At 37.8% G+C, this 27,633-nt stretch overlaps 1 protein-coding gene across 5 annotated transcripts in view; it reads right to left on the reverse strand.

Moving 5' to 3' along the window:
- Window positions 1–27,633, reverse strand: part of CORIN (corin, serine peptidase) — a 269,106-nt gene that overhangs the window by 209,572 nt on the left and 31,901 nt on the right. For all 5 annotated transcript variants that reach the window (XM_063723401.1, XM_063723400.1, XM_063723399.1 and 2 more), the window contains exon 2: window positions 19,720–19,864. In XM_063723401.1, coding sequence (XP_063579471.1) covers window positions 19,720–19,864 — 145 coding nt within the window. The remainder of the gene's footprint in view (window positions 1–19,719; window positions 19,865–27,633) is intronic.

Raw genomic sequence — 27,633 nt, forward strand, 5'->3', positions numbered from 1 at the left:
TTCTACCTCACCTGAGACTCACCACACAATAAAATGTGGTGAATCTTACAGCATTCTCTTCTGCTTCCTTAGTTGCTTAATCTCACCGGTCATTGTTTGCTACTCAGGACCCAGGACATGTGCTTACCTCTCTCTGAATCTGTCATCAAAGGACACAATGGTGCTTGCCATCAGCTTCATATTTCCCACATTTTGCACTAATTTTCAGTAAACTATGCATCACACGCAAATAAAAAATAAGAGGGCTCATACATTTATCAAAACTCGTACCATAGGAACCAAAAAAAAAAACCTCTAAAGCACAAACTAAAAGAAGAAACTATATTATCTTCATCTTCGACCAGAAAATAAAAATGTAATTATATAAAATAAGAAATACTCATTTAAAAATTTATTTCCATAGGTTATTGGGGAACGGGTGGTGTTTGGTAACATGAGTAAGTTCCTTAGTGGTGATTTGTGAGATTTTGGTGCACCCATGCACCATGCGAAGTTTGGCACATGCCATGAGCAGTATACACTGCACCCAACTTATAGACTTTTATCCCTAACCCTCTTTCCACTCTTTCCCCCTGAGTCCCCAAAGTTCATTGTGTCATTCTCATGCCTTTGCATCCTCATAGCTTAGTTCCCACTTATGAGTGAGAACATACGATGTTTGGTTTTCCATACTCATTAAACTAAGATTATCAACTGGCCACTTTCTCAAGGTATCCATTCATTGACAAAACAAAGAACCAAACCTAAGATTATTGAAAACCACCTTGCTTTGTCTTTAGGAAGAAACATTTGAAAACTTTGAAAGAGATCATGTAGTTTTAACTCAGTCAAAATAGACAGCAGATTGTGTTTCCAGAATATCGCACTGTACTTGAGCATGCCATGAAAATAAATGAATGTGATATTGACCCATCAATAGAAATAGCCAAGGGAGATTTTCTTTTCTAAAAGCATTTACAGTGAATGCTCTAATTGGCTCTCACTTTTCTAAATAGTCCCAAGGACCATTAAAAATAAAAGAAATATAAATAAAATGTTTAATATCAGTCTACGGAAAAAATTTCTCTGCATATGCTTGACACTTGGAAAACATTAACTGCAAATAAAAATAGAAAAGCAGCTGTTTCTAGCTAACTGAGACCAACAGTTTCCTCTGCCAAAAGATTGTAAATAAAACATTGAAGCATAAAAGCTAAATCATGACCATGTAATGCAGGTAACATGCTCTCCAAACCGTCTGTGTGATCATGAGTAAAAGTCAAATGCAGTAGGTAAAATGAAGGAATTCATTTAATTGTTATTGATTTTCAAAATGATTTAGAATTTATCCTAATCAAAATAAATGTGATAGGCTTAATTACTATAGGAAATGTATTTCACCCATACAGAATAATTAGTAATTAATCAATTACTAATCAATTACCTATAGTTTTCCTTACATCCATTTGTTAATTGCTCTCTTCCTTGCTTATTTTTGGCATAAAGAGATTTTTTCCATAAGGTGGTATTTATGCTAATGTGATTGTAATGAATATATAGGCCCATTAAGTTGATTTACTTATCTTGCTGAACCTATGAGTAGGCATCCAGTTCTGTCAACATACTTTTAGCAAATGTCAATTGTTCACGGTTGTACCCTGGAGTAATTCCCTTAAAATGAGTTCCTTGTCATATAAAACATTTGAACACTTGTTCCTAACTTTTTGGTAATAATTAGCCTTATTAATAATCTTTCCTTTGTCATTTTAATCTTTCCTTTATCATTTTAACCAAACAGTGTTTAAAGTGTTCATAACATCTGGCTGGGCACAGAGACTCATGCCTATAATCCCAGCAGTTTGGGAGGCCGAGGCAGGTGGATCACCTGAGGTCAGGAGTTCTAGACCACCCTGACCCACGTGAAACCCTGTCTGTATTAAAAATACAAAAAAAAATTATCTGGGCATGGTGGCAGGTGCCTGTAATCTCAGCTACTAGGGAGGCTGTGGCAGGAGAATTGGTTGAACCCGGCAGGCGGAGGTTGCAGTAAGCCGAGATCGCACCATTGCACTCCAGCCTGGGCAACAAGAGTGAAATTCTGTCTCAAAAATAAATAAATAAATAAAAATAAAGTATTCATAACATCTGTTTATCCTAAGAAGTCCTCTGAAACATTGACATTTTTAAGAAAACACTGACTTGGATAACAACTTTCTTTTAAAGAGGCAGCTTCATTGCTCTTAAGCTTTACGTTTTGAAAGCAATTTGGCAGAATAAAGAGAAAGATAATATTTGAGAGGTACTGTAGTCAATGTTTTTAAAGTATATTTTGGGGGAAGGGAACGAGAATAAACTTAAAGGACATGTCTTTAAAAGCCTGAACTCACTGGACAACTTGTTTTCAAGTATCTCTGGAAGCTGACCAACTCCCAACACAGTTGGTTGTCTACTATGCATTTTTTTTTTAAGCACAAGAATTAGAACTCAATAAAACTAAATGCTTTCAACCTGTATCATGATGAGCTATAAAAATGCTAACAGGCCGGGCGCGGTGGCTCACGCCTGTAATCCCAGCACTTTCAGAGGCTGAGGTGGGCAGATCATGAGGTCAGGAGATCGAGACCATCCTGGCCAACACAGTGAAACCCCGTCTGTACTAAGAATACAAAAAAATTAGCCAGGTGTGGTGGTGGGCGCCTGTAGTCCCAGCTACTCAGGAGGCTGAGGCAGGAGAATGGCGTGAACCCGGGAGGTGGAGGTTGCAGTGAGCTGAGATCACGCCACTGCACTCCAGCCTGGGAGACAGAGCGAGACTCCGTCTCAAAAAAAGAAAATAATAATAATGCTAAGAGATATTAGCCCAAAGTAGAGTATTTATTCTTCTAATACTGCCTCATTCTTTTCTACATTTCTATGTTTATTGTGCTATGGTTAAAAGTACAGGTTCTACAGCCTGACCACCTGAGTTTAAATCCCATCTCTACCACTTGCCCTGAAACTTTGGACAAAGTCTCAACTACCATAAAGGAAGGAAAAATAAAATACCTCTTCATGGGGCTGGCTGTGGTGAGACAGCCAAGTAAAAATAGCTCCCTGGCAGAACCTCCGACTAGCCTGCGCAATGGGAGGAGCGTGCACTGGGGTGGAGCCTCAGGAGGTTCACACTGTTTGCAGAGGTGACTGGCCTCTCCTATTCCAGGGTGGTATTTGGGACTCAACTTGTGAGGCGGGAAACTGGCTAGCAGGACTCTCATTTTGCTGAGAGTCCCTGTTTCCCTTTTTTTCCCCCTTTTAGCCCGATAAATTCCAGTTTTCTCACCGTTCAAAGTGTCTGTGAGCCTAATCTTTCATGGCTTTGTAACAAGAGCCCAGCTTTTATGTGAACTAAGGAGAAAGTCCTACAACATTGGGATCAAATCAGTCAATACCTATATAAACACTTCGAATGGCTTTCGGCACTAAGTTCTCCGTAACTGTTAGTCATTACTACACACTGATGGTAATGACAAAAAAATTGTCTTCTTTAGGACTACTAAGGTACTTTTAGATAAACATCAATTTCATTTACTATAAGTGGATCCCAGTGTCACAAAACGGCTAACTTTCAGAAGTGAATCACTTAACCCACATTTGGAGTGAGAAAACTATGGCTTTTTCATGCTAAATTATTAATAGAAAGTCACATTGTATTAAGATAGTCTGGCTCAAAAGTGTTGCAGCTCTACAGCCAAAAAAAACAATGTAATGATATTTAAGAAATAGCATATAATTCTAATAATAATAATAGTCAAACTTTACTGATTCTTTGTAATGAAGAGATTGGGCAATGTGGTAGACAGAATAATGCTCCCCCAGAGATGCCACATCCCAATTCCTAGAACCTGTGAATATTCTGCTTTACATACTTTACGTGGTAAAAGGGATGTTGCAGACGTGATTAAAGTAAAAATTTTGAGATGAAGAGACTATCCTGGATTATTCATGTGAGCCCAATGTAATCACAAGGGTCTTTATAAGCAGAAGAGGGAGATAAGAGAGTATGTGTCAGGGTCATGAACTGTGAGAAAAACTCAATGGACCACTGCTTGTTTTGAAGATGGAAAGAGCCATAAGCCAAGGAATGGAGGAAGGCCTAGAAGCTAGAAAAAGCAAGAGAATAGATTGTCTCATAGAGTCTGCAGAAGGAACACCTAAATTTTGCCCAGTGAGACCTATTTTGAACTTCTTAACTCTAAGATAATAAATTTGTACTATCTTTTTAAGCTACCAAGTTTGTGGTAATTTTTTACAGGAGCAATAAGAAATTAATACAAGCACCTTGCTAAGCTCCCTCACTATAGGCATCAACTGAGTTAACCTTCCAATAATCCTATAAAACAGATAATACAATTAATCGTTTGACAGAGTTTCAGAGAGATGGAAACTGAAGTTTATGAGAGTGAATTAACTTGCCCAAGATTTGAGTTGGGACATGGCAAATAGACATATACATATACACACACACTTTTCATTCTGGACAAAACATACAGGTTTTAAAAATCAACCATTATGTGCTTGCAGAATTTATCTTCCTATAATGTGATTTTAAAATTAATTTCTTAGCTTTGTATCTTTAGCCATGTGAAACACATTTACTTTGCATTTTCTATGTGCCAAGAACTTCATACTTACTCTGCTGAGAACACAATATTTAGTAAGAGGTCCTTACTATCAGGATGTTTATAGATTAGTTGAGGGAGACAGGCCAGCAATCTAAAAAATATTAATATAAACTATGGTACAAGTGCTTTGAGAATGATATGCATAGGACAATCTGGTAGCAAAAAGTAAGGAGATAGTCCTCATTCCATTTGAAAAAGTCAGGAAAGCCTGTTTAGAGACGAGTATCCTAAATGTGAATCTTAAAAGATGATTAGGGATTTTCTAGGTTTAAGCAAAGTATTTGTGGGGAGGAGAGTGGCGTGGCAAGAGGAAGTGAAACATTTTCTAGATAAAGCCAAGGGAAAAACATACGAAAAGGCCCAGCAGCAAGTAATTTAAAAACATGGCTAGCACACAGGAGCCTGGTAAGAGAAAAGACTGAAAAGGGAAAAGACACCAGACAGGATAGGTCTTGTACAAGGCTTGGAATTTACCTTGTGATAGAAAATTTTAGAAAGGTCTCAAATAGGGTGAAACATATTAGAATGATCGCTTTGGCAGCAGGGTGACATTTAAAAGTTTAGAAGATAGTTAGAAGGCTATTGTAATACTCCAAGTGAGAAGAGTAAGGCCTTAGCCAACGCAAAAACCCTAAGGACAAAGGGAACATTAGGAGTAAGCTCCAAAGATGCAAAATTATATGAACATGAGAGAAAGGTCCCTTCGAGGTCTCTGGTTTGAATAATGTAGTAAACAAACATATCCCCAACTGAGTTGGTGTCATATTGTTAGCGCTGTTCATCAAATATTTCCAGTTCTCTCTCCTTCTACTGGGGCATAAGCTGAGCATTGCATTCTCTGGCCTCTTGAGTGAGGCCTTGCTTCAAGTTCAAGGCTATAAGCAAAACTAAAAAGTGTTGCTTCTAGGCAGAAGCATTTAATTGCTGATATAAGAGGCTTCAGAGCTCTGACACAATCACCACAAAGGTTCAAGATGGTGGCTAGTTCAATTTGGTCCCTGAAGGACCTCGAAGAGCACAGGCCCCCTGCCATCTTGCAAAAGACATGCAGTATTGTAATAAATTAACTGTTGTTGTTTGTAAATCACCAGTATTGGGGGATTTGTTGTTGTTACATGACAGAGTCTAGCCAATCTTGACTAAAACAATAGATAATAGAGAATGAAAAATAGATTTGTAGGAGCTTGTTGTTGTTGTTGTTGTTGTTACACTTTATTGAATATAAAGGGCCTGTGAAACATTCAGGGGGGAAAAAGACCAAATCTGAAGCAATCTGATGATTTCCTCCAGATGCCTCACCAGATTCCCCCACAATGCTGTCCCTCTTTTGTGTTCCCAGAGCACACGCTGGTTATATTGTAGCACATATGCACTCAAGTGGAACTATCTGTCCCATGCATCTATACATCAATCCCCGAGCAGAACACCTAGCACCAGTGTAGGGCTCCATACATATTCGTTGAACGTATGAATGATGAATGAACTAATGGAAATGGCTGATATTGCCAAGAGGGGTATCAGTGTAAAGTGAGAAGACAGCTGAGGACAGACAGCTCTTTTTAATGCCATTTAATGGACAGTTAAAGAAAGGTTAGCTTAAGGAAAATGAGAAACAGCAGGCAGAGAGACTGAAGGACAATCAGAGGTGAAAATATGAAGGCATAGTTGAAGAGCATAATGAGATGAAGGTAGTAGTCAACACTGAGGAAGATCATATGTGCATAGCACATCTGGGGAGAAGAAAGCATGGCTGGCACCAACTAACAATGAACATTCTTACCATGAATTGATGTACACAGACAGAGAGAAACATAGGTTCTTCATTTCAAAGTCTCGTTCAAATACACATTGGTTTCCAATGCAGCACATTGGATAAAAAGACACTGGTGGGCTTGCTGAGTATAGATATAGGACTATGAAAAGAAGTGAAAGAGATGACCAGAAGGGGGCTGATAGAGATATAGGAATAATCCAGGGTGGTTCTTGTTAGAATTCAAATTCGGCAGGTTTGGATGGGGGACTGAGATTCTGGATTCTGCATTTTACACAAACTTCCAAGTGATGCTGATGCTGCTCGTCCGTGGGCCACACTTGAGAACAAGGCTTTAGACTACCATTTCAAAAAGCTTTAGACATAACATATAACCTCGGGCCTCAGTAGTTAAAGAAAAAAAAATTGTCATGCTTGAGAATCCTCCGCTGGTGAATCTGCAACAGAAAGCCAGATTTATTCAAAGAATTTGAAGTATTAAGTAATGTAGAGTCAGGTCATGAAAGATCATAGAGAATCTTAAATTTTGGGTGTGAAGAAATAAGAATTTGGGAGGTTTTCTATTTTTAAGTGATACTAAGAATACATTATAAGTTAGGAAGTTAAGATTCTTTTAACTCCAAATTCTTGTAAAAGCCACAAACTGCTGAGAAATTTGCTAAGAGAAAACTGTATTTAAATTCAATGATCTCCAGCTCATGTAGCATTTTTGAGGAGAAAGGTCATTTCTAAAGAGAAATATTTTTATTGAATTCAAGAAAAATGAACTGTTTATTAAACTTTCTATAGTCTACATACCACTATAATTTTTCTTTTTTCCTCATTTACTCAAAAAATTAAGAAGCCACACATACATTTTCCATCATATTAAGAAAACTAGAAATGTAATTTTAAGCTATTTTTCATAAGCTTATGGCTAAAATAAATTTATTTTAGATATATATGGATGAGTGAATGAGCAGATGAATATTTAAAACCAAGTCTTTGACAGGCTGAGAAAGAAAAAGTCGGGAGCATTCTAATGAGAATCTTTGGAACATAACTTGGGTGAATAAATTGAGATGAAGAATAGTTTGAAAAAACTAATTCAGACCATACCCCATACATTTATAGGACTCCCTGCCACATACTCAGCTGTAACCCTTTCTCCATACAGCTGCCAATGAAACCTTTTAAAGCTGAAACCCTTTCTCCATACAGCTGCCAATGACACCTTTTAAAAGTCCCAACCAAGATAATCATTTCCAAGACCTTGAAAGAGCTTTTTTTGCCTGATGTTTTCTTCTAGGAGTTTTATGGTTTCCAGTTTTATGTTTTAGTCTTTAATCCATTTTGACTGGATTTTGGTATGATGGTATAAGATAAGGGTCCCATTTCATCCTTTTGGATGTGGATATGCAATTTTCCTAACACCATTTGTCGAAGAGACTATTCTTTCCCCCTCATGTACTCTTCACACCTTTGTTGAAGATCTGAAGACCATATATATGTGGATTTATTTCTGGGCTCTATATTCTGTTCCATTGGTCTATATGTCTGTTTCTATTCTAGTGCTATACTGCTTTGATTACTGTAGCCTCATAATATAGTTTGAAATCAGCACATTTGATGCCTCTATCTTTGTCCTTTCTGCTCAAAATCGCTTTGGGTATTTGGGATCTTTTGCAGCTCCAAATGAATTTTAGGATTGTTTTATCTGAAAAATGCCACTGGGATTTAGCTAGGGACTGCATTGAATCTATAGATCACTCTGGGTAGTATGGACATTTTAACAATATTAATTCCTCCAGTCAATGAATATTAAATGTCTTTTCATTTATTTGTGTCTGATTTAATTTCTTTTATCAGTATTTTATAGTTTTCAGTGTAAAAATATTTCCCTTCCTTGGTTATGTTTACTCCTAAGTACTTATTCTTGTTAATCCTATTAACAAGGATTTCTTAGACACGACATAAAAAGCACTGGCAACAAAGAAAAAAAAAAGACCAGCAGTGTTACATCAAACTGAAAACTTTGCACAGCAAAACAATCAACAGAGGTTGAGTGGACCTAAAAAATGAGAGAAATTATTTGTAAACCATGTATTTGATCAAGAGTTAATATTCAAAATATGTAAAAATAAGAAACTCACAAATCAATAGCAAAAAAAAGGTAACCTGATTTTTTTAACAGGCAACGGATCTGAATAGACATTTCTCCAAAGAAGACACATATGCAGAGCCAGTAGCCAGTAAGTATATGAGATGGTGCTCAACATCACTAGTCATTAGTGAAATGCAAATCAAAATGATAAAGAGATGTCACATCATGGTTGTTATGACGGCTATTATCAAAAACAAAAGATAACAAATGTTGGTGATAATGTGAAGAAATTGAAACCCTTGTACACTATTAGTAGGAATGTAAATTGGTGCAGCCACTATGGAAAACAGAATGGAAGGTCCTTCAAAAAAATTAAAAATAGAACTATTGCATGATCCAGCAATCCCACTTCTGGGTATACATCCAAAGAATTGAAATCAGGATCTCCTATCTGCACTCCCATGTTCCGTGCAGCATTATTCACAATAGCCAAGACATGGAAGCGGCCTAAATGCCCACTGACAGATGAATAAATTTTTAAAATGTGGCATACACACAATGGTATATCATTTGGCCTTAAAAAAGAAGAAAATCTTATCACTTGTGGCAACATGGATGAACCTGGGGGCCATTATGCTAAGGACAAATACTACATGATCACACTCATATGAGAAATCTAAAACAGACTCATAGAAGCAGAAAGCAGAATGGCGATTGCCAGAGGGGAAGAGGAAATAAGGCGATATCCAAGGGTATAAAGTTTCAGTAATGTAAGATAAAGAAGTTCTAGAGATGACTCTACAGCATAGTGACTATGGTTAATACTTCTTTGTGTACTTAAACATTTGTTAAAAGGGCAGATCTTATGCAAAATGTTCTTATCATGGAAAAAAATAATAAAGATGTGAGGAAACTTTTGGAGGTGATGGATATGTTTATTGCAGAAATTGTGGTGATGGTTTCACAGGTATATACTTATTTCCAAACTCATCAAGTTGTGATACATTAAATATGTGCAGCTTTTTGTATGCCAATCATACCTCATTAAAATGGTTTAATGAATGAATAAATAAACAAATAAATAAATAAATGCTACAACCAGACCCTGTCACTCTCTTATATCAACATCCTCATTGTGGATTTCATGTTTAAAGTACTACTTAATCCCTAGGGAATCTTCCCTCATTTCAGCCCAGTTTCTGTCCCTGTCGTAAGTTCTCTTAGCACCTTGTCTCTTCCCACATAGCAGTAACCTCTGTTGTAATTAATTAATTAAGTGATCATTTGTTTCATGCCTTCTTCCCTCACTGTGGAGTCCCTGAGAGTAGGCTTTATTCACTGCTGTGCCCAATACCTATAGCACACTGTGTTGCATATAACAGACACTCAATACATATTTGTTAAAGGGATGAACAGTATTACATTATAGCTAATTTTGTTTCTTTTAAATGTTTCTCAACACATCAAAATAATTTTACTTTAAATGTTGCATGATGATGTATATTTATAATATATGTTATAATATAATATATAATTATAATACATAATATTGTGAATTTATAATATAGTAAATAATTATATATGTATATGTAAAATTTGAGGAAGGTATCAGTTCAATCTCAAAGTACTCTATGGCATAAAGTGACACTTGTTGTCACATGAAGGCAGCACAAACCATTGCAGGTTTAGTTCTTATAAGAAAGAAATTAGTCTCTGAAAGTAAATCTCAGGCCTAAGAATAAAAGGCCTGTCAAACTTGCCATCATGTTACAAATCCAACTGTTAGTCAACTTTATTTCTTCCTAGCTACTTTTAGGCAATTCAAATATCTCGCAGCAACAGCCTGATTCTAGGGTTATGGGGTTATGGGGTTATGGATCATGGGGTTACTATGACAACAGGTCATAGCACAAAGGTTTTAATTCTTACAGACAGAGTTAATGTGAGACAAAATGCATCTTCAGTTAATTGTTACTTGGGTATAATACGACTATTTATTAAAATAATTATCTGATGATAATTATTCATAAGCAAATAAAACAAATTCTTTACTTTTATAATGAACTTATCATTTATAAAAACACTTTCACAAACATTTCATTTGACTTCCATAACAATTCTGTGATACCGAAAAGAATTATCTCATGTAGAAAATAAAGTATCTTACCTAAACTCCCATGTCTAGTAAATGGAAGAGTAAAACCCTAAAGCCAGACTTTCTAGTGCCAAGTTGTATGCTCTTTCTTCTTTGTCATATGGACCATCAGTATCAGACTATAATGAATGAAATAAAAATCTACATGTAATGTAACTTTCTTATTTTTCAATTTCTCTTTGAAGAAACTGAGTCCTTGTTTTAGAGTCCAAATCTTTGGAACCATACGGACAACTCAGACTATCTGCCGAGTTGAGAAATACAAAACTAAACAACTTTTGTAGCTCTAGCTTCAGTTTAGTGGTTGGGTTGAAAAACAATTTATTACTGCTTTCTACTATAGCCTGCTGCTAAAACAATTATTTGACAGCCCAACTCTCTTATCTTCAGAGATCTTTTTACCATCTTGACTTTTTGCATGAGGGAAACCAAAACAGACAAAATTAGAGACACGTAGTACATCTGTGTTTGTTAGCATAAGGCTTTTATCTTTTCTAATCAATAATCCTCTCATTATTATCTCCTTGGCTTTTGAAGCTAGAGCTCCTGTTATTTATACACCATTGATATCTCAGCATCCCTTAGCAACGCTAATGTACACAGAAATAACTACAAAACTTTGTATGAGCACAAAGTTATAAACTCAAACCAAACAGAACATTTTTTAAAGTAAGCAATTTAATGAGGTTTTTAAAACAAAGATATAAAATGCTTGTATTGCTCATTACAACAACAAACATCTCAGTTATAAAATAAGGAATATTTATTTGGACAGATATTACTTCAATATGGCTATATTAAATCATCTGGTACAGAATTTATTAAAAGATGTTTTTTAATTTTTTTCTCTTTTTTTTAAATTTCAACTTTTATTTTGGATTCAGGTACATGTGCAAGTTGTAACATGTGTATATTATGTGATGCTGAGGATTGGGATACAAATGATCCCATCACCCAAGTAATGAGCATATTACCCAACAGTTTTTCAACCCTTGCCCTCCTCCATAGTCCCCAGTTGTCTATTGTCCCCATCTTTATGACCATGAGACTCTAGTAAACTCTAGTAGTCCCCAGTGTCTATTGTCCCCATCTTTATGACCATGAGCACTCAATGTTTAGCTCCTTCTTATAAGTGAGAACATGTGGTATTTTGTTCTCTGTTCCTGTGATAATTTGCTTAAGCTAATGGCCTCCCACTACATCCATTTTGCTGCAAAGGACATGATTTCATTCTTTTTTGTGGCTGCATAGTATTCCATGGTGTGTGTGTGTGTGTGTGTGTGTGTGTGTGTGTATCTCCCATGTTTTCTTTATCCAATCTACCACTGATGGACACCTAGGCTGAATCCATGTCTTTGTTATTGTGCATAGTGCTGCCATGAATATATGAGTGTGTGTGTCTTTTTGGTGGAATGATTTATTTTCTTTTGGCTATATCCCCAGTGATGAGACTGCTGGGTCAAATGGTAGTTCCATTTTAAGTTCTTTGAGAAATCTCAAAAGTTTTTTCCACAGTGACTGAAGTAATTTACATTTCCACCAACAGCATACCTTTTCTCAATAGCATCTGTTGTTTTTTTGACTTTTTCATAATAGCCATTCTGATTGGTGTGAGATGGTATCTCACTGTGGTTTTGATTTGTATCTCTCTGATGATTAGTGATGTTGAGCATTTTTTCATATGTTTGTTGGACACTTGTATGCTTATTTTGAGAAGCATCTGTTCATGTATTTTGCCCACTTTATAATGAGGTTATTTGTTTTCTGCATCTTGAATTGTTAAAAGAATGATTTTGAAGATGCGTGGGAAAACCCCCACTTCCTAAAGTTTGCCTACATATAAACAAAATAGCATATAGGAGCAGTTACATAAGTGACACAAAATTCCACTCTTGGTATATACCCAAGAGAAATGAAAATGTATGTCCCCACAAAAACAAACACACAAATATTCATAGCAGGATTATAGATAATAGCCAAAAGGTGGAAATAACCCAAATGACTATCAATTGACAAATGGATAAATAAACTATGGTATATCCATACAATGAAATATTGTTCAGCCATTAAAAGGAATGAAGTATTAATACATGCTACAATGTGAGTAAACCTTAAAAACATACGCTAAGGGAAAGAAGCCAGCCACAAAATACCACATATGGTCATACAAAATGTCTAGAATAGGTACATCTATAGTGAAAGAAAATAGATTAGTGGCTGCTTGGGGCTAGGGGTGAGGAGATGGGGAGAGATTGGGTGGTAGCTAAAGGGTACAGAGTTTTGTTTTGAGATGACAAAAATGTCCTAAAACAGACTGCAGTGATGGTTACATTATCTATGAATATACTAAAAACTACTGAACTGTAGACCTTAAATGGTTGGATTGAATGGTATATTATATTAATAAGAATAAATTATTATTAATTAACTAATAATTAATTAATAAAATTAATAAGAATAACCCACTTAAAGCAAAGCAATCCTCTTTTGCCCTCTCCTCAGAGGCCTCTAAGCACAGATGTACTTAAATGTACTTACATTTTATATTAGCATTAGACCCTGAGAATTAAAGGAAGTGTTCCTCAAAGCATGTGAGCCAATGAACATAGTCTCATGACAAACAGACTTTTTAAAATGACAGTGGTATAGCTGAGGAAGCTCCTACCAGGCAGATCTGCCCAGGGACAATAACTATAAACTCTGGACAAAACACAAAAAGACAACTACTGAAGGGTGCTGGAGAGGGAGGAGAAGCAGGCCAGGTCTGGAAGGGTGTTGACTCTTAAAAGAAGAGAGTGGCAGAGACGAGTTTCAGGACGGTTTACTGTCTTAGCCTGAGAGCAGGCCACAGTTGACACCACAGAACAAGAAGCGACTAAATCTCCCACAGAAAACCCTTAGTCTTCCCGGGCTGGGGCACTCGTTCTGTCTTCCTCTTACTTGGTCACCCTCTGACCTCTGGCATCTGTGAAAGCCAGCATTTCTGGGTTCCTTTCTTTCTCTGACTATTCTTCCTGTATCTCTTTTTCCCTCCTGTTTGTCTGCCCCTTAAACACTAGCATCCTCCAGAGCATTGCCCTCAGCTTCTACTTAATGCATTTTCTCTTCAGAGTTCATCGACTCCTGCTGCTTCAACTGCCACTGAGACTGCCGCGTGCATGGCAGACCTCCCTTCTCAACCTCCCTCCTGGATCCCCTAGCTTCAGTCCTATGCCAATGACTTGGAAGTTAAATTTGAAAGTCAGTGCTGCTCTGTCACAGAAGCCAAACATCATATTTGGCCACAATTTCTCTTGAAATTCTTTAGGAAAGCAACATGTTAGATTTCTCGTTTTTCTCCACTTCTTGACCTGCTTTCACTGTTGAATTCAACTATGATTCCATTGTATTTGGTTGTCCCATAAGTATCTCTGATACACAAACAAACCTTCCAATCTTTATTTCATCTGCCTGTATCAGACTCCTGCACCTTTACTTCCTATGTTAACTGGTAGCACCAAAACTAACCTGGTTAGATACAGGAGGCAGAGCAAGAGGCCTGATAGAAGTCTATAGCGTTTGTCCCCCACCCCAAAGGAACACCAAATTTTAACAATTAACTACACACAAAAGGCACCAACACAAGAATCAAAAATCAGGTGAGCAATCACAGTACCTGGTTTGAACTTCATATCACTGAAGAAGACATTAAAGAGGACAAGAAAGATAGTCTTGAACACCGATACCATCCTCTCCCATCCCCCAGCAGTAGCTATGCAGCTTGGAGAATGTGGGCACTGGGGAGAGGGAGAGTGCAGCAATTATGAGGCTTTGCATTGAGCTCAGTGCTGCCCTGTCACAGCAGAAAGCAGAGGGAACATGTGGACAGGCCCAGGCCAAAGGGTAATTGCCCATCCCAGTGGTGAGAGCTTGAGTTCCAGCAAGCCTCACCACTGCAGGCTGGAATGCTCTGGGACTTTAAATGAACTTGAGGGACAGCCTAGGCCACCAGGACTGCAATTCCTAGGCAAGCCCTAGTGCTGAGCTGGGTTCAGAGCTGGTGGACTAGGAGACACATGACCTACTGAGACACAAGCTAGGTGGCTAAGGGAGTGCTTGTGCCACCTCTCATTCATCCTCCAGCAGTGGGTGTGTGGCATGGAGAAATCAGTGTGCTTGGTAAAGGGAGAGCACAGAAACTGGGGGACTTTACATTGAACTCAGTACTGCTCTGTCACAGCAGAGACCTGGCAGGAGTCAGCGCTTGCTGACCAAAGAGCCCCATGGCCCTGAATACCAAACAGCAATACCCAGGTTATATGTGGTGGGCCTTGGGCTCTGAGATGTGCTGGCTTCAGATGTGACCTCGCACATTCCTAGCTGTGGTGGCTATGGTGAAAGACTCTTTCTATTTGAGAAAAGCAGGGGAAAAAGTAAAGGGGACTCTCTCTGGCACCTTAGGTGCCTGCTTGGCCTCGGTGGGGTAGGGCACCAACCAGGCTCTTAGGGTCCGTGAGTCTAGGCCTAGGCTCTTGGTTAGCATTTCTGGACCTGCCCTGGGCCAGAGAGGAGTCCACTGTCCTGAAGAGTGAGTCCCAGGCCTGGAAGCATGCATCATAAACCGACTGAAGGGCCTTTGGGCTCTAAGTGAACATCAGTGGTGGCCTGGCAAAAGCCCCCATGGGTTGGTGGTGGTGGTGGCCACAGGGAGAGACTCCTTGGCCAATGGAAATGGGAGGGAAGAGTGGGAAGGACTTTGTCTTGTGGTTCGAGTACCAGCTTAGCTGCAGTAGAATAGAACACCAGCTAACATTCTAAGGTTTTTTACTTCAATCCATGGCTCCAAGACAGCATCTCTGGACCCACCTGAGGCCTGGGGAAGCTCACTGCCCTGAAGGGAGGGCCACAAACCTGGCTGGCTTTGCCACCTGCTGATTGTAGACTCTAAGGCTTTGAGTGAACTTAGGTGGTAGCCAAGTAGTGGTTACAGCAGGCCTTGGGTGAGACTCAGTGCCGTGCTGGCTTCAAGTCTCAACCAGCACAGTCTCAGTGGTAGTGGCCACGGGGATGTTGTGTTCCTGCCCCAGTTCCAGAAGGCTCAGCACAGGGAGAGAGAGAGACTCTGTTTGTTTGGGAGAAAGTAAGGGAAAAGAACGAGAGTCTCAGCCTGGCAATTCAGAGAATTCTTCCAGACTTTATCCAGGACCACCAAGGCAGTACCTTTCTCTAGAAGTCTTCAAGAATTGCAGCATTATAGGGTCGCAGGCCCAAGTCCCTTAGAAGACCTGAAACACCTTCCCAAGAAGAATGGACAGAAATGGGCCCAGACTTCGAATTAATGTAACCGAAGTAGTGAAAGATCTTTATAATGAAAACTAAAAACTGATGAAAAAAACTGAAGAAGACACCAAAAAATGGCAAGATATTTGATGTTCATGGATTGGAAGAATCAATATTGTTAACATTTCCATAGTACTCAAAGCAATCTGCAGATTCCATGCAATCCCTATCCAAATACCAAAGACATTCTTCATAGAAATAGAAAAAACAATTCTAAAATTTATATGGAACCACAAAAGACCCAGTATAGCCAAAGCTATCCTATGCAAAAAGAATGAAACTGGAAGAATCACATTACCTGACTTCAAATAATACTACAGAGCTATAGTAACCAAAACAGCATGATACTGGCATACAAACAGACACACAGACTGATGGAACAGAATAGAGAACCCAGAAACAAATTCACACACCTACAGAGACCTCATTTTCAATAAAATGCCAAGAACATACATTGGGGAAAGGACAGTCTCTTCAATAAATTGTGCTTAAAAAACTGGATATCCACATGCAGAAGAATAAAACTAGGCTGCTATCTCTCGCTATATTCAAAAATCAAATCAAAATGAATTAAAAACTTAAATATAAGACTTCAAACTATGAAAGTGCTAAAAGAAAGCATTGGGGAAACTCTTCAGGACATTGGTCTGAGCAATAATTTCTTGAGTCATACCACATAAGCCCAGGCAACCAAAGCAAAAATGAACAGCTGGGATCACATCAAGTTAAAAAGCTCCTGCACAGCAAAGGAAACAATCAACAAAGTGAAGAGACAACCCACAGAATGGGAGAAAATATTTTCAAACTACCCATCTGACAAGAGATTCATAATCAGAATTTATAAGGAGCTCAAACAACTTTATTTAAAAAAATCAAATAATCCAACTTGAAAATGGGCAAAAGATTTGAATAGACATTTTTCAAAATAAGGCATACAAATGGCAAACAAGCATATGAAAAGGGGCTCAACATCACTGACCATCAGAGAAATGCAAATCAAAACTACAATCAGATATTACCTCACCCCAGCTAAAATGGTTTATATCCAAAAGACAGGCAATAACAAATGCTGGTAAGGATATGGAGAAAAGGGAACCATTGTACACTGTTGATGGGAATGTAAATTAGTACAACCACTATAAAGAACAGTTTGGAGGTTCCTAAAAAAAAACTAAAATTGAGCTAGCATATAATCCAGCAATCCCACTGCTGGGTATATGCCCAAAAGAAAGGAAATCTGTACATCAAAGAGATATCTGGATTTCCATGTTTGTTGCAGCACTGATCATACTCGTCAATATTTGGATGCAACCTAAATGTCCATCAACAGATGATTGGATAAAGAAAATATGGTGCATATACACAATGGAGTACTATGCAGCCATAAAAAGGATTAGATACTGTCATTTTGCAACAAATGAATGGAACTGGAGGTTATTATGTTAAATGAAATAAGTCAGACGTAGAAAGACAAACTTCACATGTTCTCACTTATTTTAGGGGCTAAAAATCAAAACAATTGAACTCATGGAGACAGAGAATAGATGGATGGTTATCAGAGGCTGAGGCTGGGAAGGATGGTGGGGGGTGGGGAGAGGAGTGGGGGTTTTTAATGGGTACAAAAAATATGTATAGTTAGAATTAATAAGATATTATTTGATTGCACAACAGGGTGACTATAGTAAATAGAAGTTTAATTGTACACTTAAAAACAATAGAGTATAATTGGATTATAAAAATATAAGATTTTTGGGAGGCAGAGATGGGCGGATCACGAGGTCAGGAGATCGAGACCATCCTGACTAACACAGTGAAACCCTGTCTCTACTAAAAATACAAAAAAATAGCCAGGCATGGTGGCGGGCGCCTGTAGTCCCAGCTACTCGGTAGGCTGAGGCAGGAGAATGGCGTGAACCCAGGAGGCAGAGCTTGCAGTGAGCTGAGATCTCGCCACTGCACTCCAGCCTGGGCAACAGAGCGAGACTTCGTCTCAAAAAAAAAAACAAATAATAATAATAATAGAGTATAATTGGATTATAAAAAAAAGAGTATAATTGGATTATTGTAACAAAGTATAAATGCTTGAGGGGATGGAGAGCCCATTTTTCATGATGTGGTTATTGCTTATTACATGCCTGTAGGAAAGTATGTAACATACCTCATAAACATACACACCCACTATGTACCCACAAACATTTTTTTTTTAAAAACCTGGTTACCCAAGCCAGAAATCCAGGAGTCAGCCTTGACTCCTCTCTCCCTCACACCAAAATCCAATCGGTCTTGACTTCTATTGATTTTAATGCATCCAATGCCTTATTTCAAACACTCATCACCTTTTACTTAGACCAGAGTCAGAGCCCTGAACTGGTCTCCCTCTGCCTTCATTTCTTTCTGCCTCCAGTACTCTGTAGTGTATCCAGTTCTACCGCCTTTTGCAAATGCAAAATAATCAGAGTTCTCCTTTCTTGGAAAGATCCTCCAGTGGTAATCCACCACCCATAGCAGTGTTTTGTAATCATTTTTATAGCAGATCAATGTTATTTTCAAATAAATATCATATAAAAGCCTAATAACTATTAATAGATATAAGCTGTATTTTATTGTGGTTAACTTACTTTATAAGATCTAAGTGTGTAACTTCTATAAACCAGTAAGAAAATAATAGGGAGGTTTGGCAAAATTTAAAAATTCAAAATCATTGGCAATGCAATTAGATCAGCATCTTCTTGATATTTATTTCTCTGTTTTATTTGATTGCACATATTTTTTAATATCCTGATTCATATCATTAGGCAGCTACCAGTGATAATAGTTTATTGCTTTTTCCAAAAAGTTCACTTTTCAAACTTGAAGTATCATTCACTTAGAAAAAGATAGCAAGATGCAACTAATGAGCTAACTAATGAGTTAACCTGTCAGCACATATTACTTGGTTGCTGGTTTTTACTTGGTTAAAAATGTGGTATGTAATATTTAGTTTGAGTGTGTTTTTAAGATTTTTTTTTTTTTAATGAAAGTCAAAGCAAACATTTGTGCAATCCTTGAGTCTCCTCCTTAGAACCTTGTTACCATGGAATAGAGTTTGAAAACCAGTGATCTAAAAGCTAAAGCCCAAATCCCTTAGTATTTAGTATGAAAATGTAAGATGCTGTTTCATTTGGACTTTATCGATCTGGCTGCATTTCCCACCACTGCCAAATTTTCACCCCGTTTTCTAAATCTATGTTCATCTTTCAAGGGGTTATATTTTTGCACTAGTTATTTTCTCTGCCAAATGTGACTCCTGAACTACTGTCTTCTAACCTAAATTTCCATTAACTTAATTCCGAAGTTAACACATTAACTCTCCACAGTGCTTTCTTTGAAATGTGCCCATAGGACCTTGTATACACTTCTATCTTAAACATGTGTTGCCTTGTGTGATAATCATCACTTCCTCTCAACTGTGAGCTCCTAAGAAAGGACTAATTTAACCATCCTGGAGTTCTCAGGAACTTCCAAAGTTCCTGCAACCTAGTAATCATTCCTTAAATGTTTTAAATTCATAAACTCATTCATTAATATTAATAATAATAACCAGTAGAGTGGTTACAGTAGCTGAAACTGCAGATTTGCATAACGTCATCAACAGATAATCCTCTCATTGACTGACACTTCAGGTTAAATAAGTACTAAGTAGAAATCACTCTTTTAAATCATGCTGATTTTCACTTTAACTTCATTTTTCTTTAATAATGGCCTCACCCACCAACATAGGAAAGCAGGATCACCAGCAAGAGAACAAGAGCACAGATACATGGAATCAGGACCAGCAATAGGAACCGGAGGAGGTTAGCAGTCGCCAGCTTCTGAGAGCAGCCATTGCCCATGTTATTGTCATCAGCTCTCAAGACCTAAAGTAAAAGAGGAAAATGCAACATGGTTTTAGTTTTACAATACATGGTATGAAATTTTAGGTTGCAGCTATCCATTTAGAACAGCACATTCCAAAAAGATTTTACTGTTTGTGCTTTAGGGTATGAAATGAGCTTAGTCACCAAATCATGCCAATAAATGAACAGATTTCATTTATTGAAGAGCAAACTATCTATTTCTGAAACATTTTTCAGAAGTACATAGGCTTTTAACAATATCCCATTTTCCTTTTTTAAAACATATTTGTCAATTTGGTATGATTCCAAAGGGCTATGAATTACCATGGCAAAATCTTACCTGGCCAAAAGCTATGACAGAAGTGAAGACTGCCTAATACAGTGATAAAAAATTGGTAAGTAGGTGTAGACAGAATATTATCCAGACTTCATTCTTTTTTGTCTCATTAGTCTAAACCAAATGTGAATTAATCTGGATAAAATAAGTTTTTGGCCATTAATAATTCAGCCAGGCTCACTGTTACTGACCATGCATTTAGTGACAAGTTGAAATATAAGGAGGAGCCTGCCCTGATTGCCAGTTTAATGCTAACAACTCTGAGGACATCCTCGGCTGTCCATGCTACCCCTACAGCCCATCCAGTGTGAGAGGATGTCAAAGTGCAACAACGATGGTTCAGATAAAGTTCTTGTCTTCAAATGCTTCAAATTTTGCTTAGTTCAATCTCTTGCCAGAAATGATATCTGGAAATTCATTTATTACAAATGGCTAGCTTAAAGCAATGACTTCAAAAAAACATCTGAGATGGTACTAAAAGGGCTTTGAATCACTACAAGGAACTCTCCGGGTCTCCTTAATGAAGGCATTTCTCATGACTCTCTCTTGGACCTCTGACTGCATTTTCTCCTCTTGACAGTTTCACAACTTGAACTATAACCTCTGTGTAACTATCTCCTGAATCTCTCTTGCATCCTGAACTCCTTTCAGAGTTACACCACATACTTCCAATGCCTGGTGGGTAGCAGCACCTCTTTTTAACAAGTCCAAAATTAAGACAAACCTTCTCTCTCTCTCTCTCTCTTCAAACTAGTTCTTCTCCTGACTTTCATATTTGTGTTTACAGAAATTCCTCCATTCCAATATGGGAGTGGAGTTCAAAGACTCCCCATTTCATCATCCCCCTCTGCCATACATCACCAGGTTTTGTTGGTTCTTCCTCTGTAATAAATACTAAACTTTTTTAAAAGAAAGAATGACCTTTGAGAAAGAGCCTTATAATAATCAAGAAGTTGTTCTAACACAATGGCCCTGTAATATTCTCAGGACTTCCTGACCAGTATTTGATTATTTCCCATGGATGCAAAGTCAATTTTGAAGGGTTCTTCTGAATTGCAAGGCATATGTGATTCCCATTTCTGCTTTATTCTCTCTATAAGGGAATATAGGTTCACTAACCCATATTGCAAGCAGTGTTCACTACATAATATGATGACACCTTCTGTAATTTTAAGAATTCTCCATGAGAGACATTATTTGAAATAACTTATGTTGTTAACTTGAGAAGAACTTCATTTCCTAGGTTAATGTCTCACTGATCCATTGTACCTGGATTAAGCTACCAGCCAACGTGTTATAATTTACAGTTAATTTACAACTGATCTTCAAGAAGACAATTGATCTTCAAGAGGACAAGAAGATAAGTATACAACACTTATCTACAAAAAAATCAATCAATAAATAAAAGTGTGGAACTACAGGCCAACAAAGTTAGTGGCAGAAACAAGTTGATACTTGTTTATTTTACTTAGTTATTGAACACCTACTAATTATAATAATAGTGATGGATACGACAATGACTTCAAACCACTGTCTCTCAAAAGCTCACAGTCTTGTAGGAGACATGAAATGTACATGACTATATTGCAAGGTAGCAAATGATAAGCACCATGACACTTACAGCTAAAGTGACATAGTAATTCAAAAGATAGAAATATGATTTCTTGCTGGAAGATCACATAAGACATTGTAGAGAGAGCAACCCTGAATCAGCCATAATTCTGAGAAAAGTACCCCTGAAAAAGTCTGTTATGAGTTAAAAAAAGTTGCAAAGTATTTAACTTTTACAACAATTAAGAAGCTTCCTTGCTAAGGTGATCACAGAAGCATTATAGGGATAACCTTGGCTCATTGCCATCTGGACTCCTGGAGCCAGATACATCTCATTTAGCGTTTATAAGTACAGAGTCAGTGGAGAAAATGCTAGAGGCCCATTTTAATATCTCATCTAAGTATATATCAAGTACTGGACCTCCAAAAATGATATTCGTGATTAGACCAAATATTTTCTTCAGTGACAAGAGAATTGATGGCTTTTTTTTTTTTTTTGAGACAGAGTCTCGTTCTGTTGCCCAGGCTGGAGTGCAGTGGCAGGATCTTGGCTCACTGCAACCTCCGCCTCCCAGGTTCACGCGATTCTCCTACCTCAGCCTCCTGAATAGCTGAGATTATAGACACACACCACCACTCCTGGCTAATTTTCTGTGTATTTTTAGTAGAGACAGAGTTTCACTATGTTGGCCAGACTGGTCTCGAACTCCTGACCCCGTGATCCACCCGCCTCGGCCTCCTAAAGTGCTGGGATCACAGGTGTGAGCCACCACGCCCAGCCAGAGAATTGATTGCTTTTTTCAGAGGGAGAGGAGGAAGAAATATGTAGGAGAAATTCAATACTTCAGCACTTTCTTCTCGAATAACTTGCATAACTTTCCTCTTGCACTCATGGCCACTTAGGACTGTCGCAAATGCTACATTATGCACAGGCCCTTGGAGGTTCCTCTGAACACAAGGCAACTCTCAGACTTCACTGTTGAGTAAATGCCAGGTGAAATAAACAACCAGAATCACCCTTAAGCTTTGTTTCAATGGACTCTAAACAATCCTCCCTTCAAATGGCAGCCCTCTTCCACAAGCACCTTCCTCAGCCTTGTAACTAAGCTGAGCACAGGCACAGCATTCCATGGCAAGGGTAGGGAACAACGCATCTGATTGGACCTGCACATATTTGTAAAGCATGTCATTCCTTTGTGTTTTGTTTGTTGTTGTTTTTATTTTTGGTTTTGGTTTTGGGCTTTTGTTTGTTTGTTTTTGGTGTTTTGTTTTGTTTTGAGACAGGGTCTCACTCTGTCGCCCAGGCTGGAGTGCAGTGGTGTGATCTCGGCTCACTGCAACCTCTGCCTCCTGGGCTCAAGCGATTCTCCTGCCTCAGTCTCCTGAGTGACCGGGACAACAGGTGTGCACCATCCATCGCTCCCAGCTAATTTTTTTGTAGAGACAGGATTTCACCATGGTGCTCTGGCTAATCTCAAACTTCTGGGCTCAAGTGATCCACCCACCTCAACCTTCCAAATGTTCTTATGTTTTACTAATCTTGTTACTGAAAACGCGTTTCTTGTATCTTAAGAACTACATTTATTTTAAAAGCTGTCATGTTGTTTTATATAATGTACACTGGCACAGTGTACCATTGTACCACAAGTGTATGCTATCTTGGTATCATTTGAGAGGTCAAAATTTCAGGTAGCCAGTTCCTCCTTCTTGAAGCACTTTCTTCCTTTGGCTTCTCTTTCCCCTGCCTCTCTGGTCATTCCTTCTCTTTCTGTAGGCTCAATTCTCACAGTCACTCGCTCCCCAGGCAATGTCACCCACACATTTAACTTCAATTAGCATCCCTCCATAGGTGACTTGCATCTTTAAATAACAACCATAGATCTTTCCTCTGATCTCCAGACCATTATATGCAACTGACCACTTGACATCTCCTCATTGGAGGTTGTAAAAGTAGCTCAAACTCAACAAGTCTGGAACCAAACAAACAATATTCATCCCTATATCTGGTATTCTTCCAGGGTTTGCGATCTCAAAAAAGGTAATTGCACAACTATCATGTGTCAGGCATTGTTTGGGCACTTGGGATATATTAATATGCAAAACAAAACTGGCTAGTCTCATAGATGCAACATTATAGTAAAAATAAACATATCTCTCCTGAAATACTGCGAATACCTCCTCCTATCTGGTTTACCTATATTTATCCATGCACTCCCCAACCTGTTCTCCACACTATAGCCAGAGTAAGAAAGAGGCTGTATTATCTTTGCATGATGAGAAAAGACAACACAAAAAATGACCCCAAAGCTGAACTAATTCAAGAATGCAGAGCCTGGAACCAGAGCTGATCATGAGAACCATGCACCCAGAGGTTCTGGGGAGGGCTTTGGATTTACATTAGGGTGTACGAGGTTTTGAGTCCATTTTATCAAGTTTGCAAAGGTCAAGGAGATTATAGTTGACATTTCAAGTACGTAAGTCTTTACCCTCTTTTACCTTCAGGCAGCATTTGACTTTGTCAACACATGATGGATTCCTGAGGGCACGTCCACATCTGCGAATGGCAGACAATATTTGAGAGCTTGTTTGGAGGTTCTAGCTGGGGGGTGCACCTACTTGAATACCCCTGACCAAAGATGGGTCCTCATCTATGAGGGATGGTTGTCCTTTCAAATATTCCTGCCTCCTGAAGTGCTGGGATCACAGGCTTGAGCCACCGTGCCCAGCCGAGGATTATTTTCTAATTGGTTGGATTATCTTTGTGATAAATTTTACATCTTAAATATATAGAACAGGGATCAGAAAACTAGTCCATGGACCAAACTCAGCACACCTAGTATTTTTGTACATACAGTTTTATTGGATACAGCCATGTTCATTTGTTTATATTCTGTCTACACTGCTCTCCTGCTACTACGACAACATTGAGTAGTTGCAACAGAGATCATATGGTACTCAAAGCCTAAAATCTTTACTATCTGATCCTTTATAGAAAAAGTATGTGAGCCCCTGATGTAGTGTATCAGTGTATATCTGCATATATGTGTATTTTTAAATTTGTATGTTTAATTTGATAATCAAACTAAAATATAAATTCTTTTAAGAAAATTGTATTTTAATCTCTTCATCAGGGCTTTTAATGAAATATGATATAATTGTACAGGGGGTAAATTGGCAGACAAAACTATTTGTTGCTGTAGTGCAAAGTTACTCCAGAAAAGGTTGAAAGATAAAAATGATCTTCAAAGTAGAAAAAAAATTATCAAGACTATATATGTGTCTGGGCACAATGGCTCATACCTATAACACCAGCACTTTGGGAGGCTGAGGCAGGAGGATTATTTGAGCCCAGGAGTTCAAGATCAAACTGGACAATATAGTGAGACCTCATTCTCTACAAACAGAAAAAAAAATAATGTTAGCCAAGCATGGTGGTGGTTGCCTGTAGTCCCAGCTACTTAGGAAGCTGAGGTGGGAGGACTGCTTGAACCCATGAGACTGAGGTTGCAGTGAACCAAGATCGTACCACTGCACTGCAGCCTGGGAGACAGAACGAGACCCTGGGTCCAATAAATAAATAAATAAATACTATATGCACTACATTAGGAGAAAGGAAAGCACTAGTTTCAGAAACATTCAAGCTGAAAGAGTACCACAACATGCATCATAGACTATAGGAACCAACAAATACTCATAAGATTTTAGAGCTAGAAAGTACAAATTTATTCCTGCTTCTTTAAAAACACAATCATAGCATAAGTCATAGCAATTCAGTCTATTTCTTGCTATATATGCAAATATTGCCCTTTTCTCATCAGTGAATGCTCTGTATCTAGAATAGTACCTGAACACAGTCAGGAGTGAGTGGATAAACACTTACTGAATAAATGAATTAATTAAACTTCCTAAATAAAAATTACTTTGTACATAATTATGCAAATAACTACTTCTTACAGAGTCTATTCCTAAATCATCCAAAAATCCTTCAAGTAGAAAATGTATTTGGCAAGAAGTAAAAATATAAATAATAACCACAATTGCATACTAATATGATGTGTGCACCTGTTGACTACCGCACAACTCCATGCACCTTGGAATCAGATCAGACACCGCCACCCTTCATTGCCTGCTCCACATGGATTCTTTCATAGCACAACTTTTGCATAGCAACCACCAAGAACCCAGCTTTGTGGAGACAGGACAATATCAAAAGTAATATAGCACAATCTAATGTTGAAACTGTGAGCTACCTCAAGCTAGTATTTCATTCGATGACCAATAAATGTCAAGTATCGCTGCATTTGCCTCAAAAACTAAAAATATCCAGCAAAGTCCCTTGAGTCACTGCAGCAACCTGGAATACAACAGCACACAGGTTGGAAACCGTAGTCCAAGTCCTTGCTTATTTATTTCTCCCAATACCTAATTTTAAAACAAACAAAACAAAACCTATCCCTTGATCATTCCAAGGTTTTGCCAAACATATGCTGTCTTTAGCTCTGAAAGCAATAATATGCACTCAGAGAAATTGTCTACAAAGAGATTAACATCAGTCTACTATTTCTTAAGGTACAGCATTAGACATAGAGATATGTTGATATTTTTATTTTAAACAAGATTTTAAACAAGATTTGTTTAATTGCCATCAAAGATCAGGCAAACTTGAGGCAGCATTTAAACTGTTTCTGATAAGCAGAATATTTTGAAATGTGAAGATTAATTCTGTCTGCCTAATGTGACATTACACCATGGATTTTATTAAATACCAAAATTATTCTTACCAAAATTAAATACGAAAATGTTCTTAAATAAAATTATGAAATCATGTAGACTTAGTTAATACAAGATGGTTAGTCAACACAGTCTGTGAACTTTATTTAGATGCACAAACAGTGCTTGCTAGAGGTTATCCTAATTCATATGCCAATCTGGTGGATTTAGCTAAAATTCTATTTATTGTTTGAAGTTTGTGATATTACCAAGCCAAAATGTCAAACTGTTCTCAAACCAAAATGAGAATGTTCATTTTAATAGATGGGATTGTATGCAAAATTATGGCAGAATTCAATGACTATTTGTCTTATCACAAAATATTTGCTTACAATGTTAAAAACAAACAACTAAAAAGAAAAAAATCATCCAAAATCAACACTATGTATTGGCTTGAGACAAATTTAGTACCTTAATTCTTTAGGTAGGAAGATGATAAACTGCAAATGTACTCTTCCATTTCAGCAAAGCAAGGACCAGCCTCAAGGATAACAAAGTCACTCCTACTGGTGTGTCCTAAACAGGACACAGAAGCTCCCTCTAAACACTGTGGGGGCATTACAGTGTCACATATTAATATACTCATGAATCTAAAGAAATGCAGACACTGAGACTCTACTTGCGACTAGATATTCAACTTGGAACTTTGTCCTGTGCAATCATTATGCCAAAATGTGATTGGTGTTCTTTTTTCAGTCATAGAGATGGAGTTTTTCCAACCCATCTCCACTCTGTCCATAGAGCAAAAATTAGTCAATTGTTACCCCCTCATTTAAGATGAAAAATGGACAGTGCTAGCTGCTTCCCACTCTGTTCTTAAGAAATTATGAAAGTGACCCTCACATGAATTAAAAGTAGATTTGTCGAGTAACAGATTAATAATATGGATAGTTCTCAAGCCAGGCATCTGCAATTCTTGGCAATAATAGCTCTCACTCAACCAACAAGCAAAATGCCTCCAAAATCATCATATCTTTTGTTGTGATGTTTGTTTTTAATATCCCAGGAAGCATAAAGAACAAGCATTTGGTTTTCAGTAAGTCTTTTCATCCCATTTTCTGGCATGTAGTTGAAGCATATGAAGTTCAAATAACTCATGCAGTCTCTCAAAATGAAATTACTCAGTTCACAC

This window comes from Pongo abelii, chromosome 3 (genome assembly GCF_028885655.2).
Source record: "Pongo abelii isolate AG06213 chromosome 3, NHGRI_mPonAbe1-v2.0_pri, whole genome shotgun sequence".
NCBI lineage: Eukaryota > Metazoa > Chordata > Mammalia > Primates > Hominidae > Pongo > Pongo abelii.